The sequence below is a fragment of the Aptenodytes patagonicus genome, chromosome 11 (genome assembly GCF_965638725.1).
Source record: "Aptenodytes patagonicus chromosome 11, bAptPat1.pri.cur, whole genome shotgun sequence".
In the NCBI taxonomy this organism is placed as follows: Eukaryota; Metazoa; Chordata; class Aves; order Sphenisciformes; family Spheniscidae; genus Aptenodytes; species Aptenodytes patagonicus.
This window is the reverse complement of record NC_134959.1, coordinates 2789686-2806321: the sequence shown is the minus strand read 5'-3', so window position 1 is coordinate 2806321 and position 16636 is coordinate 2789686. Positions and strand designations below refer to the sequence as shown.

The following is a 16636-nucleotide window of genomic DNA, read 5'->3' as shown; positions in this document are numbered from 1 at the left end:
GGTACATGGCAGGGCGCTCTGAGGCGGCCATGGCTGTGTGTTGCTGAGGGTGGACACTGGCAGGGCGCTCTGAGGCAGCCACGGCTGCGTGCCACCGAGGAGGAGCACGGCAGGGCACCGAGGCGCCTATGGCTGTGCACCCCGCGGGACCGAGCGCCGGGGCGCGGCGGCCAGCCGCGGGAGGCGGCGGGCGGTCCGCCCCGCCACACTCAAGATGTCGGCGTCGCCGCGGCGGTGCCCGCCCCGCCGTGACGCGCGGCGTCAGCTGACGCCGGAGTCGCCGGTGGCGGCGGCGGGGGGCGGGCGCCGGCACTCGCAGTTGTCCGCCGCCGCCGCGCAGAGCCGCTGCCGGGCCTGAGGCCGAGCCGCCGCCGCCATGCCCTCGGAGAAGAGCTTCAAGCAGCGCCGCACCTTCGGTGAGCCCCCGGGGAAGGGAGGCGGCGGGGCAGGGTCGCTGACAGGGCTCGCCGGCTACCCCGGCGCCCTCCGGGCCTCCTCGCTCGGCGGGCGGGCTGCGGGGGCGGCCGGCGGGGCAGGCCGGCGGGGGCTGCCCTCTCTGCGCGGGGGGGGGGGGGGCGGAGAATCGGCGAGGCGGGGAGGGGGCAGATCTCTTTAGGAGCCGCGGAGATCCCCGGGCCGGCCAAGCCGGGGCCGGCTCCTGCTGACAGCGGGGGTCCGCGGCCGGAGCGGGCCCGGCCGCCCTGCCCCGGTCACCGGCGTCGCCGTGCCGCTCCGCCGAGGGCTGCGCGGGTGTCCCCGGCTGCTGGGGCCGAAGGGGAATCGCCGCCCGCTCGGGGCTGAAATGGAAACCAACCCCGGCTCGGCCTCCGCTCTGCTGCGCGGCCGTGGGGCTTGCTCCGCCCCGGCAAGGCGGGCGAGCCTCTCCGCCGTGGGGCGAGAGCCTGGAAGTTTGGGCCAGGGGTCTTTTTTGGGTGCCCGGGGGGGGTGGGGTGGGGGGTGAGCGAGGTGTGGAGGTGGGCGGCAGCGCTGCGCCGAGGTGAGCTCTGCACTGCGTTGGGAGAGGGGCTTGGGGTGGGGAGATCGCCTCTCTACATCATCCGTTATTGACTGCAAAATTCCCAGGAGCCTGGAAACATCACTTTGCGTTGTGTGCCAGGAGCTGGGCCTGCCCTTCCCTCCCAACGTGTCTGCTCAGTGTCCGGCTCCGTCTGTGCTATTGACAGGAAAATTAAGCTCCACTTGCAGTTTGGTACTTGGCACGGTGCGAGGAATTCTCTACCCGGGGAGCTGCGAGTGGACTGGGATGTACGCCTCCTGTCTCCTTTTAGTTATTGAAAACGAGCAAGGCGTAGAAAAGAGCTGTGTAATGATGGCTGGGGAAATGAGATTAGTCTCTTTCTAGAAGGAACAGCCTTGATAGAGCGGTGCCAACACTTCTTTCTGTGCTTAGGATGGGACCAAAGCAATCAAAGAGCTCAGTATCTCTTCATGTGTGTCGGTGAGGTAGGCTGAAATGCTCTGAGGGTAACAAGAACTGGCAGCATAACCTATTTCTGCGTGAACTATAGAATCCTGTATGTAAAATGGAATTGGTGGAAGTGATTGATCTAGATTTTCTTTTCCTTCTGCTTTTGGGTTAAAGTCAAGCTGCTTAAGAGAGCTTTCTGGTGTGCCCACCCTTGCCTTTGCTGTTCTGTTAAACATAAGCTGTTCTCCGCATTGAAGCGGACAGAATTTTGATCTAGCAGAGTCTGTGTTTAAGCTGCCTCTTTTCTTCGAGTCTTCCAAAACTGTTGTTGACCCCATTGCCTGTCGGCAGCCTCTGTTGCAGGTATTAAGTTCAGCTAGGATGGCAGCCAAGCAGTTGCCACTGCAACTAATGTCGTCAGAGAACAGTGTTTATCTGTGGCTGACTGAAGCCTGATTTTGAACACGCCATATACAATGATCTCAATGATTTCTCCCGTTTATGTTCCTTCTACTCCAGAGAGTTCTGCTGAATAACACTGCCGTGAACAAACCTGTTTCAGCTGAAAAGTTAGTCAAACTTCTCTGTGCTTGCTAGGTTGACGGTTGGTCTCATTCACTCCCCGTATCTCTTGTGTTTCTGGTTAATCTTAAAAAGTATTTTAGTTAGCTAGTAATCTCTGCCCTTGAAGTGTTAATGCTGGTCTGTAAGAGCGTGGCTTGGGCTGTGGGATCTGAAGCAGGGTGGCTTTCAGGTTCTCAGTCTTGCAGTCAGGTGAAGGCTTTGCATACTCCTTGCCTTAGTTCTGCTTGATTCACCTCCAGCTTAAAACAGTGATTCACGTGAATTGCGTTTCCTCATTGGGCTTGTAAAAAGGCGCACGGATGTATTTCATGCACACAAACTTAATATGGACTAATGGAGAGCTGAGTGATGTTATTGCTGAGTGACGGGACAGGTAGTGTGTCCTGTGCGTTAGCATACCAGCAATGAGTTGGGCTGACGGGTGCTGATCTGAGCTCTTCCTCTCCCATGAGCAGCACCTCTCCCTAGGTAGGTGTCTGTTAAAGCTGTGATGCAACACTGAATCTTCTCTCTGAGAGGTGTTTGGAAGATGGAGATGGCCTGGAAAGCCCCGGCCCGCTGAAAAGAACTGGAGACATTAAAATTGAGTTCACTGAATCTGAAAGTAGGCAGGGTGTAAGCAGATGCAACTGCCTCTAAAAGAACTGCGTCTGTTTACTTTGGCTCGGACATGTACTTTAGCCTGGTTTATAATATCTGTGCTATTAATATTTATGTCTGAGGAGAGGTGAACTTTATCCTGAAAACTGGCACGGAGAGCAGTGAAATGTCTAGGTACACAAGAACCTACTAACAGCTTCTGCAACAATGGGTGCAGCATAATCAAAATAGAAAACTGTAATTCGGTAATACTAGAATGCACGGCGTAAGCTGATGCTGCCGGGCTTCGGCTAGTCTTAGGTCTCAAGTAATTGTTGACAACTTCCTCTTCTGGGATCTTGCAGAAATAGTACAGGATATTTAGTCGTTAACTTGGGTGGTGTAATTTGATGCCATAAATTTATGAGATTAAATGTCTGCTTTAGTGGGCAGAAAAATGAGGGGGGGGGGTGTCCATCTCCTTTAACACTTTCTAGGAGTCCCAGGCAGCGTGCGTGCAGTACTTGTCACCTTGGGTTAAAGAGCAAAGTATCGCCTGTCAAAGGAGAGGTTTTACTTGTGACAGTGCTGTCCCATTTGAAAACTGCTTTGCCTGAACTTGCTTTTGTCGCTTTTACTAACACGCAGTCCCTCTCTTCAGTGGTGGAGAAATAAAGTAATAACAGCATTCAGTGTGGATGTTTGAACAGACTTTTTTTTAATCTCTTGCAGAGCAAAGAGTGGAAGATGTACGGCTGATTCGAGATCAGCATCCAACTAAAATACCGGTGAGTCTGGTTCTTTTCATTTTTCACTTCAATTTCCAGTCTCATGTTCATGTTTTTTGTTGTTAGAAACCTGTAAAAGAGCTGTCCTGATGAGACCAAATTAAAATTTGGCTGTTCAGGGTCATTAAGCCTGGATTTCAGAAACATTCTCAAACTAGTAACGGGTAGTCTGCGTGGTAGAGCAAGGTGGTAGCTGGGGACTGGCGGAAATGGGGTTTCCTGTGTACTGAAGTTGCATGTTGTAACTTCAAAGAAAACCACACCCCGGCTGAGCTCTGAGATTCTCTTCTCAGTGTTTTTCTTCTCCAAAAGAAGAGTCTGCAAAGGCTAACCAAGAAGAATACACAGTAATGTAGAGACAGATAGGGCTTCCGTCACCAATCTGTGCTGAGAAAGACACAAACGCTTGCCTTCCGGGAAACGGGCCTTTGCCTGAGGTCTCCAGAAACGCTGCTTGGCTGACAAACCTCTCCACCTAGTGTCGGGCCACCTCAAAGAGGGGATCAGCCCTCACCTCGTCACTCTTCTTTAGCTGGTCAGCTCCAAATGCTGCCTGAGTTTTTATTTTCTTCTATTTATGGCATCCTCAAGGTTACAAACGCAAAGCAAAGCATCCTGGGAAGCAAAAGGCATGGATCGTGATCTGTTGCTGATGAGTTCTTCACAGCTGGTGGGCTTCTGCGTGACGGCTGTCACCGCAGTAAGCAATAAATGCAACCGTCCTTATGGCCGTTTGGTGGAACAGGGAAGGTCTCGGGAGATCTTGGGGGACAGAAGAGAGAACTTAATCAGATGCCTCAGCCTTTGGTTCTCGGTGATGAGAGCTGGTGATCCCTGCGAGTGGAAATTCTTCTGTGAACAAACTGCTTGCAAAGTGGCTGCAGTTCCAGTGCAAGTTCATTAACAGAAGCAGTCGTTGCCTCCGTGGTCAGATAGAAACCGAAAGGTTTTCAGTTTCCCTTTAGCAGCTGCTGCTGCTGTTGTGCTATGCTGTTGGGCATGGGAACAAGTAATATTTTATAGCAGAGATTTTCTGACTTTTCTGGAATGTGCGGTTTTCCCAAAAGGCCCTTTCCTAACAAATCTGTTTCCTGACAGAAGGTTGCTTTTTCACCCACCTTTCACAGATCGCTTCGCTGTAGTCCCCAAGCTCTGTGACCGCAGATTGAAAGCCATCGATTTATAGCAAAGCCCTCATTTCAAGTCAGCCATGGACATATTACCAGCAAAAATGCAGAGGTACCTAAGCAACTTGCTGAAGATGCAGTGATGCAAACTCACAACTATGGCAGAGGCCTGCTGGGATCCCTGGAGGCTTGCTGTGGTTGCCTGTCCATGTCCTAGCTTGAGTCACTGCCTCATTATTATCATTAGCAGTTCTGGGTGAGATAAGACGGCAATGTCACGCTAGATGGTAAATCCCTCCTGTGCTGTCAACATCCTTCATTTTGCTGTTGGAAATATTATCTATTGGTTATGGTCTACCTCTTTAAAAATAGTGTTGGTTTTTTTCCAGAATGAGCCAGCATTTATTTAAACTGGTGTAAGGAAGTCTTTCTCTGATATAATTAAATTGGCTCAATATCTCTTCACCTGTACAACTTTCGAATATCAATACAGCCAGACCCCGTGAGCATGGAAATGATCCAAGTGAATGGTGTCACGTAGCTATCGTTGATATAAAAACAACAAAACCCACGCGGCTGTGGAAACGGGAGCGCACGAATTCTGAGATCATTTCTTAAAAGCAGGAACTATATACAGTTGCTGGGCAGGGTGCTACTTAAATTGGCAAATCTGCAATTTCCTCGTGAATTAAGTAGTTACTACATAACAATCTTGACAGAATTACTGGTTCCTGAGCATGCTGTCTTGAGATTAAGGGGGAGGAAATTCTCTCCTTTGAGGCTTTATACCCTTCAAAAGTAGCTTGCTTTCATGCATTGGAGTAATCACGGAAGGTGAATGGAATAGCGTAGTGACCTGGAGGTGTAGTTCTTAGAAAGACGGCCTGAAACTGGAGAAATTCTAGTGAAAACTGGTTCGGTTTGCAGACTGCCGTAGCAGCCCAAGCCCCTAGTCAGCCACTGTAATGTGTTAGAGGGAAGTGTGCTTTATCTTTTCTTGGGTTTCCTTGTTGCTGGGTAGTTCAGTGCTAGATTAAATGATTCCTGCAAGTGAACTGTTCTAAAACTGCACTGAAGCTGTGGATGTTTGCTGTTAAATCCCTGTTTGTTACCCCTTCGTGCAGTGACTCTTGCAAACAGAACAAGAGGGGCAGGTGAATAAATAAATAAATATAATTGTTCCTTTCCAGTTTCGAGACACTGCATTCACAAATGAAGGGAAATGGAGTTTAGCATAAATGCTTGTACTTTGCTGGGTGTAAAATGGAAGGGGGAGGCGAGGGCGCCAGACACTGTTTCTGCCTTTCACATCTTCTCCTCCTTTCTTTTTGTGTTTCTTTTTAGGTGATCATTGAAAGGTACAAGGGAGAGAAGCAGCTTCCAGTTTTGGATAAGACCAAGTTCCTGGTGCCAGATCACGTCAACATGAGCGAGCTAATCAAAATTATCAGGTAGTATGCTGTGATTTTGGTGTAAGCTGCATCAACCTCAGGTTATGATTCCTTGTTAATTCCCCACCTGGTGTATGCATTTGGGAGCTCTTTAAATGGAAAATTCATCTAACGAGCGCTTGGTATCATCACTAGGACAAATTGATGAGAAGGTGCTTTTCCTTTGGCTTTGATTGGAAAAAAAAGACTCTGAAAAGAGCTGAGCTGTTAGTCTGCTTTCAAGAGAAATAACTGGTTCCCGGAGATGTAGGAGGGAGTCTGGGGCCATGAATCCCTGTCTAACATGGGTGCTTCTTGCCCAGGGCCCCAGCGCTTCCTGCTTGGCTATTTTAGGATGCCTTCTTGGTGTTCTGCCTGGGAGTCCCTCTCTGGAGCGCCTGCCTCTTCTCACCCACCGGAGGGGGAGTTTGGGCTCATAGCCAGAGCTCTGAGCTGTTGCTTAGGGTTGATGTTGGCATCCTTTGATCGTGAAAGGAGGTTTCCCTCAATGACGGTGTTGAGGCCTGAAAAACACATGTTCAGACCAGTGTCGTCTTGTCCCAGCTGTTTGCACAGACTGTGGCTTGAGTACTGCTCCGCTCTGGTGCTGGAGCTTTGCTTACAAGAAAAGGCAAAGGGGAAGTAGGCATGGAGTGGAAGTTGTGTGGTCTGAAATTGTGGTCAGAAATTCTGCTAGAAGTGCGTTTCTCCTGGCTTCATGTCAAGAAGGAATATTTGATGAGTAAGAGTTCTCAAGCGGTAAACTTGGAAGTTAGCAGCAAACCAGAGTTTGCTTTTTGTTGGTCACGGTGTAGCAGGGAGCTGGTTCTTGGAGGCCACAAGCTGTAAAAACTTGAGAGCTGTCCCACATGTCCAAACAATTCCCTGCCTCGGAGGCTTGTACAAAAACTGGCGCAAGCAAATCCCAGCTCTTACATGAGTAAGAAAGTGAGATAGGGTTTTTGGAAGCAGGAACCAGATTGCTCAAGTCTTCCAGAATTTCTCAAGAACCCGGGCAAAAAAGTTAACAGCAAGCTGAAGGATTTTCCCCACCTTTTTTCTTTGGCCTCATTGTTAATAGGTGACTTGGTACCAGCTGGACTTGGTCCTCAGCCAGCTCCTCTTGTGCATAGCAAAGCCTGTCCTTCCCAACCCTCAGATAGCTGCTGCCTTCTCTCAGCCTGCTGTCTCTGGAGTGATTAGAGCTTGGTTTTGGAAGGGTCCCTTTCCAGGGCTGTGGCTGGGAGGCTAAATAAATCCTTGTTCCCAGCTGCTGCTGCCCCTCAGCAGTGTGTGGAAGTGGCAGAAAGCTCTTCTCATCTGTTGTTCTTTCCTTCTTTCTTTGGTTGCGCCTCCACACAGCTGAGTTCCTCTTGCTTACTTGGCTTAGAATCATAGAATCATTGAGGTTGGAAAAGACCTCTAAGATCATCGAGTCCAACCGTCGACCCAACACCACCATGCCCACTAAACCATGTCCCTAAGTGCCTCATCTACTCGTCTTTTAAATACCTCCAGGGATGGGGACTCCACCACTTCCCTGGGCAGCCTGTTCCAATGTTTAACCACTCTTTCAGTAAAGACATTTTTCCTCATGTCCAGTCTAAACCTCCCCTGGCACAACTTGGCTTATGAAGTAGTAAGAGAGCTCCCCTCTGCAAACCTGCTTTCCAGTAGGCAGTTTAGCAGAAATACCTATTTTCCCCTCACCGGAGTGAACGATCCAAGGGAAACCCCCAAGTTAGATGTTTACCGTGCCACGCAGTCTGTGAAGCCTGTCGCTCTCCACCCTTCCCACGATGCTTCTCCTGGGAGGGAGGAGAGGAGGGGGCAGGATGGTCCAAAGGTTAAACGCAGGCTGTTACAGAGCTGGTGACAAAGTGACTTTAAAAGGTCCAGGGCCTTCTCATGGAAGCTCTGCCCGTCCTCCCTCCCCGTCTTCACACGGGTCTCTCAAGGTCAGCCTGGGTTTACGTTTCCAGTGGGACGCTGTTGAGCTAAGCTGCAAGCCAGAGGTCCCGCAGGCCTTGCGTGTTCGCTGGTTGTACGGGGATCGGCCTGGCAAGGAGCACCTCTTCGCTTCAGTTTAACGCCCTTCTGGAGCGCAGCTTTCCCAGTGAAGTGTAAGGGCTTCTGTCAGCGGGTGTATTTGACTGGACTTAGTAGATGAATTTAATACAACTTCGAGGTGGGAAGCAAATGCCTTCTCCAGTGGCAGGGCTGCTTTGGGTGGGGACACCTTGCTGCTGTCAGTGGTGGAGGACTTTGTTGTGCCATCTGTCCTAAAGCCTTTGTTAACGTGAGTGGAAATGCATGGTCATCACTGTGAAACTCCTTCCCCCCTCCCTTTCCCCAACCTCCCCCCAACAGGCGACGCCTGCAGCTGAACTCCAACCAGGCGTTCTTCCTCCTGGTGAACGGACACAGCATGGTGAGCGTTTCCACACCCATATCCGAGGTGTACGAGAGCGAGAAGGACGAGGATGGGTTCCTGTACATGGTGTACGCCTCTCAGGAGACTTTCGGAGTGCAATCTTCTGTCTAAGACACGCGAGCGGCTTCTAGCCTAGGATTTTGGTTGACCCTTGGCCATCACCCCCACTCTTCCCCACACACACCCCAGGGAAAGAAACGGATGTCACCTACGCTCTCAGTACCTTATAGCATAGTCTTGCTTTAGCAGGTGTCTCATCTTACCTTGCCTTGTTTGTGACTATTAAACAGTACAGACGAGCACCTCCAGCTTTGAAACCTGCTGTAATATTCCACACAGGCACATTTACATTTCTGGACTTTATGAATGGAACCCAATTGTGCATGTGACGATTGTAAATAAAGGGACACTCGATTGACTTTTAACAAGCAAACAGGCACCAGGGAGGAGCTAAAGTGTTTCGTGTGACAGTTTTCTGGAAAATCTCCCTATGATTCCTTAAAGCTTTTTTTCTTTTTTTAAATGGGAAGGCTTCTCGTGAGAGCAAATATGTTTTAATGTTCCAAAGCGGAGCTTTGTCTTCTGCAGCTCGATGAGACTCGTGTCAGTGCTGCAGCGGGTTAAGGCAAGTGCTTGGGGTGAGCTGGGGGAGTACAACTCTTTTTGTCTCCGTTTTTTGTGGCACCGCCAACTTCGGAACGGTGCCAGTTTCTGAAATACTCATACCAAACACCACAGCTTTATTGTAGTTTTAGGAAGTGTTTAACTGTAAAATACACACCTGGACAGGTAACACTGAAATAAACTCCAGTCTGTTATGAATTTCCAATGCCTGTGTGTTCAGTGAAGCACTGTTGTTCATATGGGCTCGCTTCCAAAAGATCGTTCCCCCCCCCCCCCCAGCCCAGAGGTTTGCCGTTCCCTTGCCCGGCAGAGAGTCTGCTGGGAGAAAGTAGTCGAGGGACCTGCTGCCAGCACACGGGGCTGTCAGGATGCGTGCGGCCGGCCGCAGAGCCGGGCCAGTGCAATCTGAGACGCGCGCGGTGCCCGTAGCGCTCGCGGTCTTGGGAGCGCCGCCCATCCTCGCTGTCTCCATCTGCTCGGCGGGGCGGGCGCGCTGAAGCCCTCCGACGCGAGCGGGCGAACGGCTTTGCTTTACACACCTCCGTACCGAACACTGGACTCGGACGTGCCACTGGAATTACCAACCCGCACCGCCTAACCCGTCTGTCACTTGTTTTCCGTGTTATCACCGAGGGGAGGGGGTCAGGGAGAACCGCTTTTAGAAGCAGCTCGTGTCCGGGAGGTCCTGTCGAGAGTTGACGAACAAATGATTTTTTTTTTCCCATCACTGAAGTCTCCTGCCACTTGCGTGGGGTTTGGAAGATCTTGGTGTTACTACTGTCCCGAGGAGGGAGGCAGCCTGTGCAGAGGAAAGGTATCTCGTAGGAGCTGTGTTTTTCCTCTAGAGTCGTCGTCAAGTGAAGTGTAGCAGGATGAGATTACTCGTGTATATTATGTGTCTGTGAACTAACTCCATCTGTTACTGGAAGCTAACTTACTATAATGGGGGAAAAAGAAGCAATACTGCAGCGTCTTGGCACTCTGGCTCACTAAGGTGTACAATTTGTACCTACCTACACCTCTTTGCATGCATCTCGTTCACAACGCTTACTTCAGATTTTTTTATCGTTCTTTGTGTTTTTACTCCAGCGTAAACTTTTAAATGCAGCTTGTTCTATGTTTAGTTTTGTTCGTGTAAGAAATTGTTTAACTCATAACTGACAACAGTACTTGTAATTACGACGTGATTGACCGATATTCCTGTACAAATGTTGCTTTTTTAAAATTAATACAGTGCTGATATGGATGGATTACATCCCAACTTAATTATGGCTTGTGTGGTTATTTCTAGACAGCTTTCTTAAATCGAATCTCTGTAGGGAAGGGCACAGAGAGGTCCGTTCCACCTGCTCCAGGACACACAAGGGGGTGAACTAGGTCCTGCTGACGACGACTAGACGCTTGTACTGAAACCTCCGACACCGATCATCATTAACAACTCGGAGAGGGAGCTGCCGCCCTCCAGAAGGAGGAATTTCGGGTGTAATCGCCCCGTAAAACACTTCTGCTCTCTAGATGGGTGTGGACCGGGACGTGCCTGCACGCAGAGGGGTTTCCATGTCCCCGTTTTGCTCCTGCTCGACCAACCTCTCCCTCAAGGCTTCAGAGTCCCGATGCTCTCGCGGGCAGGACTCTTGCTCGTGGGGAACGACCCCAGGCACCAGCCGCAAAAGGTTTAAGGATGCAGTGAGCTGGTGATTCCTTTTGCTTACCCCGACCTGTGGCTTCCTCTGCAGTCAGCGCAGACCTAGCCTGCGCGAGGGGCGAGCCGAGGGGGCAGAGCGGAGCCCGGAGGCTCGGCTGCTGCGTTCCTGCGGAACGGGGCGCGAAGCTTCCCTGCTCCTCATCCCCCCCAACTCCTCCCTCCCTGTGAAACCAGGTACGGGCTCGGGTGGGCAGCTGGAGTCAGGCCACGGCCGCGCTCGGTAACAAGCAGCAAGCGCCAGCCCTTTCAGAGCAGCGCGGCTTCCTTGGCTCAGCCGGGAGCCGAGTCAAGGAGCGGAGAGCAATTGCAAGCACTGTAACAGATCTGCGATTCACGAGCAGATGTCTGTGGGTGGAGAGACGGCAAAAGTAATAAAGAGAATTTAAAAAAAAAAGAAAAAAAAAAAGTCCCTGGTAACTGCCGAGCTGGAGGAGCCCCCACACAGATGAAGCCCCTTTAAATTAAAAAAAACTCACAAAGGGATTCTGTTTAACTCTTTATTTTCCATACATTAAATTTACTCAGATAAAAACATTCTAAAAATGTACAATTTTACTTTTAACAAAGTATAATAAAACATAAAAATCCCAATACCAGAATACTTGACATTTACAATTCAAAATCAAATTAGCTGAATATTAAATATTTACAAAACTATTTAAAATATTTATAAAGTTACATGCACAATTTGTAATACTAGAATTGACCGAAGTAAAAGAAATGGCTCAAATGGGAGCAGGAGTTTCCTTCATTCCTAGTGGAAAGTTATGTCCAAGAGAAGCTGTTAATCTGCACTTGAAAACACACAGGATTTGCTTTCTGCTTCAGTACCAACACGTTTCTTGCTTACGTAAGAAAAATTTAAGAGAGCAAACAGGTAGTTCCAAGGGTTTATTACAAGAGACGTCGGTGGGCGGGGGCGGTGGGCAGCGTTACCGGGGCCTCGTCCAGCAAAAGCGTCTTCGGACTCTTGCAAGTGCTCGGTTCCATGGATTTCTGTCCACATCCATCTCAGTTAACAGGCGTTCTAGACTACCCCGAATCCACAGCTCCGAGCGCCCGTGACCTCCAATAAACAGACAGCTAACCCATATTCGGGGGTTTCAGATGATGTCATTTTTATTTTGGGGAGGAGCGTTGCTCTGCCAAACGCCGCAGACTACGTTTCATTTTTGAGTACCTTCACCCCGAAGCTTGCCAGCGAGAAATAGCATGAAACAGAACTGTGGGTAATGGTAAAGGTCTAGTGTTAGACCGTTGTTTTCGGAAGTCTGGCACTTAATTTGCCAAGATTTCACGACCGCGGCATGAAAAAGTTTCACAAGAAGTGGAGCGTGCCACGTTATTTTAAGGGAAAGTATTGTGGAACTCTCTGATCGATACCTCACTTGCTAAAATGAGGCTTCCCTCTTCGCTCTCCTGCTGTTTAGCATCGAGCCTGGCCTATTTATTAACGCTTGATTTGCAGACTGCCAGCGCGAGGAGGAGTTTGCTGGAAATTCCGTCCTATTTCGAGTATTTCCATCACCAACGCTCCCAAATGGAAAACACTTCTGACACCGCACCGCACGTCGCTCGCTCCCCCCAGGGAAGACTCATCGCTAACTTCTCCGTGCCCCTGCAGGGAGGTGACCTGGGATTCCCTTCCGTCTTACATTTAAAAATCATTTCTAGTCCACAGTGAAATCCATCTTGAGAACTACTTCTTTTTATACTTTTAGGACAAAGATAGGAATAAATAGCGCTCTTTGAAATCTCCATCTTTCGATGTATAAAAATAGGTTTTAAGAACTGGTTCTTTCAGCCGGTGAAGCTGGAACTACTGTTTTAAAACAAGCTGCCTTACTTTTCGGGGGGGGTAAAGATGGACTTGTGCCTTTTAAAAACAGATTATTTTGTGGAACTAAAGTGCTCTGTTCGGACTTGCCAACTTTGGTTGTTCTCGGGACAAAGTGGACAGCATTCACTAGCAGATCTGAAGCCACGACTCGCTCTGATTTAGGGAAGGCTCTGCCACTGCTGCTGGCTCATCAAACATTTCTCTGTTACGCTCGGGTTGCTTTAAGGTACTCAAGACTTCCGAATTTGAACTTACTCTAAAACCAGACTTCACCATTTAAAAACGTTACCTAAAAGTACACATAAGCCACTTTAAGAAACATCAGCCTTAACTTTACACAAAGGAAACAATCCCAAAGAAAGCTCTGAAGAAAGGAATGAACCGGTTTGCTGGACAGAAGTTCAGTTTTACAGTCCTTTTGTTACGGTTTCGACTCCGTGATGAATGTCAGGCGAGACTGTGTGCCCAGCCTTGGGCGTTAAAACAAAATGCAACGGGTACAGAATTTTTTTTTTTTTTTTTTTGCTGTTGATTTTTGCTATTTTGAGAGGGTTTTTAACACTTGCGTGTGTGTTGAAATACAGTTTATTTAAATACAATTCAGTTTTAAAATATTGTTTAAAAAAAGTGAAAAAAAAAAATGTTAAGGTTTGGCTTTCAGCACATGTTCCAGGCCACTGGAGAGACCCTCAAAGCTGTAAATAGTAAACATCGTCACTGAAAACTGCGCGTTTCCTTCGGCGTAATACAGCATGACAGATTGTTCCTACCATTGTCTCAAGCTCATTAAGGCAAAGTAAATTGCATTGTCAGTTTTCATCACTTTAGTGTTGCAGGTCTGCAGGTTGTTCGTTAGAATACAGGTAACCTCCTCAAACGCAGGCAGAGCGAACAGAAGCATTTCAACGGTGTGCGCGATACCGCGGGTAGTGTGAGCTGGGCTGAGAATACACAAATCTCTCTTTTTTTTTTTTCATTGCATAGGAATAAAAATTACCTTTTTTTTTTTTTTTAAAAAACCCCAAACGTTACGCAAATTTAGATTCTGGTTTCCACGAAGCCAAATCCGCTAGCAGCTGCAGATCGCTACCTGGACTGAGTTTGGTTTCTTGCCATCTCACGTTACCGTGCCTCTCCGGTGATGCTCATTTATCCTGCTTGCCTCCCCGGCGAGGCTGACGACCGCCCGCTGAGAAAGGGGGACTGAAGGACGGCCCGGAACATTTCTTTCCTATGAACACGGTCCAGGAAGGTCTCGACTGTCAACGCTGCTGCGTTACCCCCTCACACTGACATTTCATTGCTAAGGCCCGATCTCCTCGGGGCAGCTCTGCACCACTTCAAAACCTCCTCCTGGGATATGACTTCCCTCGCTTCCAAGTGAAAGTCAGCTGCGCCACTACAAATACTATTCATCCTGGTGTGGTTTAAATTGGTGTAAGAAATTCCTCCCAAGTGTAAACAAGGCTTCAGACTTTAAAGGTGTCTTCCAAATTACAGTATGCAAATATCTCTATGTCAGACATTTTAAAGAGAAGGCCTCACCCATTTAATGCTGTCAAATTCCTCGGGTGAGCCATGAGGATTAGTATCTTCTTTCAACCAGACAGGACCAAACTGTTCCAAATTAGCAGTTCAAGATTTGTTTGGCTTCCTCTCAAGTCCTAATTTAGATTTGTCACCCACAAATTATGTACGCTAAGTAGTTAACACCAAAGCTAGTCATCTACAATCTATTGCAACGAAGGAGGCTGACAATAAATCCTTCAAAGTCTTGATAATAATGAAGTTTACTACCTTTTACATGTTTGACTTCTACCACTTCTGAATCCTGTAGCAAAAGCCTTGGGGTAGGAGTCAAAGGTTTTTTTTTTATATAAAGTAAAGCAAAAGCTTACAAACTCTGCTGCCAGAGTTCTTTTTTTTAGGATGGTTTAAAATTCATTTACAAAAGCAGAATAATAAGGTTTCTGTGAAAGAGACCTATATACAGTAACAGGACGTAAAGGTTGTTTTGTGTATTACAGGAAAATATCCTTGAAGCCTTTATGACTCTGGAGTCTCTGGGACTTGGACCCTTGGAAACTAAGTTTATTCCGCTGCTGGGAACCCAGCACTATCTAGTAATAAGTGAGACAATGAAGCACAAGTTTGTTTCCAGAAGGAACCGAAACTGCCGTGTGTGTTCTTTTGGAAGGGAAAGGAGAGACTTACTTAAGATTTTTATTGTGTAGTTAAGTCACATAGCCTGCTGGTGCCAATTTTTAAAAATTGGAACTTCTTTGCCTCTTGCACTGGTCTCAGAGTGACACTGTCTGCTAAAAGTGCAGAAAGCTTGAAGAGTTTTACATTCTTCTGTAGTGCAATCCTTAAAAATCCCAGAGATTAGTGCCTGATCACTTTTGAAAAAAAGTAGACATTTTACCTAGCCCAGGGGTGCCAAAGTCCTTCTGGCAAACGGCCACTCCTACCTTCAGCCTCCAGCTTCCACTTCAGAATGTAGCTGCCCTGGAGTTAGACGTTTCACCTTAGGAAGTCCACATATGGCAACGTTCTCCAGCAAAAAAAGTACATCGATGTTGTACTTGCAACAGAAAATGCAGCTGGCCAGCTCCACCATCCATCCAGTACGCATCGGTCCTATGACACGTAGTCAGAAGTTCCAACAACAAGATCCAAGCTTGAATTTGGCAATCAAAAATGGGTTTGATGCACCCCTAAGCTAGATTTTCTACCTAGTCTAATAAAGTAAAGCACCTTTGGATTAAAAAATACATTAAGCTTAACAGCAACTGGACGTCTCAGTTTTGTATTTCAATCTCCTTGTATCTCCATGGCTTACAGTATTTTTCTTGCCAGATGATAAAGTATCAGTCTGTGGAGTCAAGACTTTCAGAGGGAGGAGCGTATTTCAGCCTAAATGTACCTGGGGGAGAGGAAACAGAAGAATTAAACAACATTAACCTTCTCACACCCGTTACATCTCAGAACTTTCCAGAACAGCCTGCTGCTTCTTAGACATGTAACGCAGTATTACAGCGTACCACCAGCTTGCAGCGCCGCGGTGAAGCCGCAGAAGAGGCTGACAGGCACGTGTCTGCAGCTGGCAGAAATGAAAATCGAAGCACAGTTTTACACAGTGAAAGTCACCGGCTTAGACGTAGCTTTAGGGCTGGCAAAAATTCGTTTGGGATAGTTTAAATGGAAATTCAATTAATGCAATGAAATTCAGCTTAAAAAGACAGCAGACTACGTTTCTGTCCGAATCAGGACTGACGAGGCAGCGTCACTTCTTCCCCATTGGCCACTATCAAAACACTTAGCCACAGAAACGCCACCAATTAGTTAGGTTTTAGCACTGCTGTAAATTGCTGCCTCAAAACCAGTCACTTGTGAATTTATAGTGGTCAAATACTTGAGACCCTGTCTGCACCGTATAAAAATGAATGCAGACAAAGGCTATAGACAAGACACAATGTAAAATGTAAGACCTCCTTGCTGTTCGCTCCAGTCAAAAGTTCGTATTTAAATTTTTAAGCCTACACCACATGCAAATTATCTCAACACAATACGTCAATCAAAATAAAAAAAGAAAAATGGGACTAGAAAGCGCTCTTGGTAAAGTAACATTTCTCTCTTAGTTGTTTCCCGCCCGGAAATAAGGATTTCAGCTCTCTCCTGGAGGAGGCCGTGCTGTAACCATGTAAACGACATGCCCTACAAAATAATTATAGCAGCAAACACAGGACCTTCAAGAGCATTTGAACAGTAATTCTTCATTTATGTTACTATTTTGGGGAGGAAGGGAAAGGGGGAACAGAGATGTTCAGTTTGTAAGCTTCCCCAGGAACTTGAAATTATAAACAAAGATGACCTGGATGACGAGGTGTAAGCAGCAACAACAATTCCTCTGTAATCTGCCCCCAGAAGCTCCCTCCCTCCCGCAGCGTGTGCTTCTCCCCTTCCCAGAAACCAGCCCAAGCCCCGCAGAGCACCCGGGTCTGACCCAGGGCCTTACTTGGGCCCTGTCCTCGGCGTTGGGTCTGCACAAAAGTAAGTTTCGGCTTTTGCCAATATAGCTCAAAACCACCAGCT

General features: G+C 48.1%; 2 protein-coding genes across 2 annotated transcripts in view; one reads left to right on the top strand and one right to left on the bottom strand.

The window, feature by feature from the left end:
- The first annotated feature begins 298 nt into the window (after positions 1-298).
- On the top strand, positions 299-10262 carry MAP1LC3B (microtubule associated protein 1 light chain 3 beta). Its single transcript, XM_076348971.1, has 4 exons — positions 299-416; positions 3326-3381; positions 5853-5959; positions 8309-10262. Exons 1-4 carry the CDS (start codon positions 377-379, stop codon positions 8481-8483), a joined length of 378 nt encoding a protein of 125 aa, XP_076205086.1. The 5' UTR covers positions 299-376; the 3' UTR covers positions 8484-10262.
- Positions 10263-11190: 928 nt separating this feature from the next.
- The window catches only part of ZCCHC14 (zinc finger CCHC-type containing 14), a 55299-nt gene continuing 49853 nt past the window's right edge, over positions 11191-16636 (bottom strand). Inside the window, exon 13 of the mRNA XM_076348970.1 lies at positions 11191-15467. Within this exon, the coding sequence (XP_076205085.1) occupies positions 15412-15467 (56 nt within the window). The 3' untranslated portion in view covers positions 11191-15411. The remainder of the gene's footprint in view (positions 15468-16636) is intronic.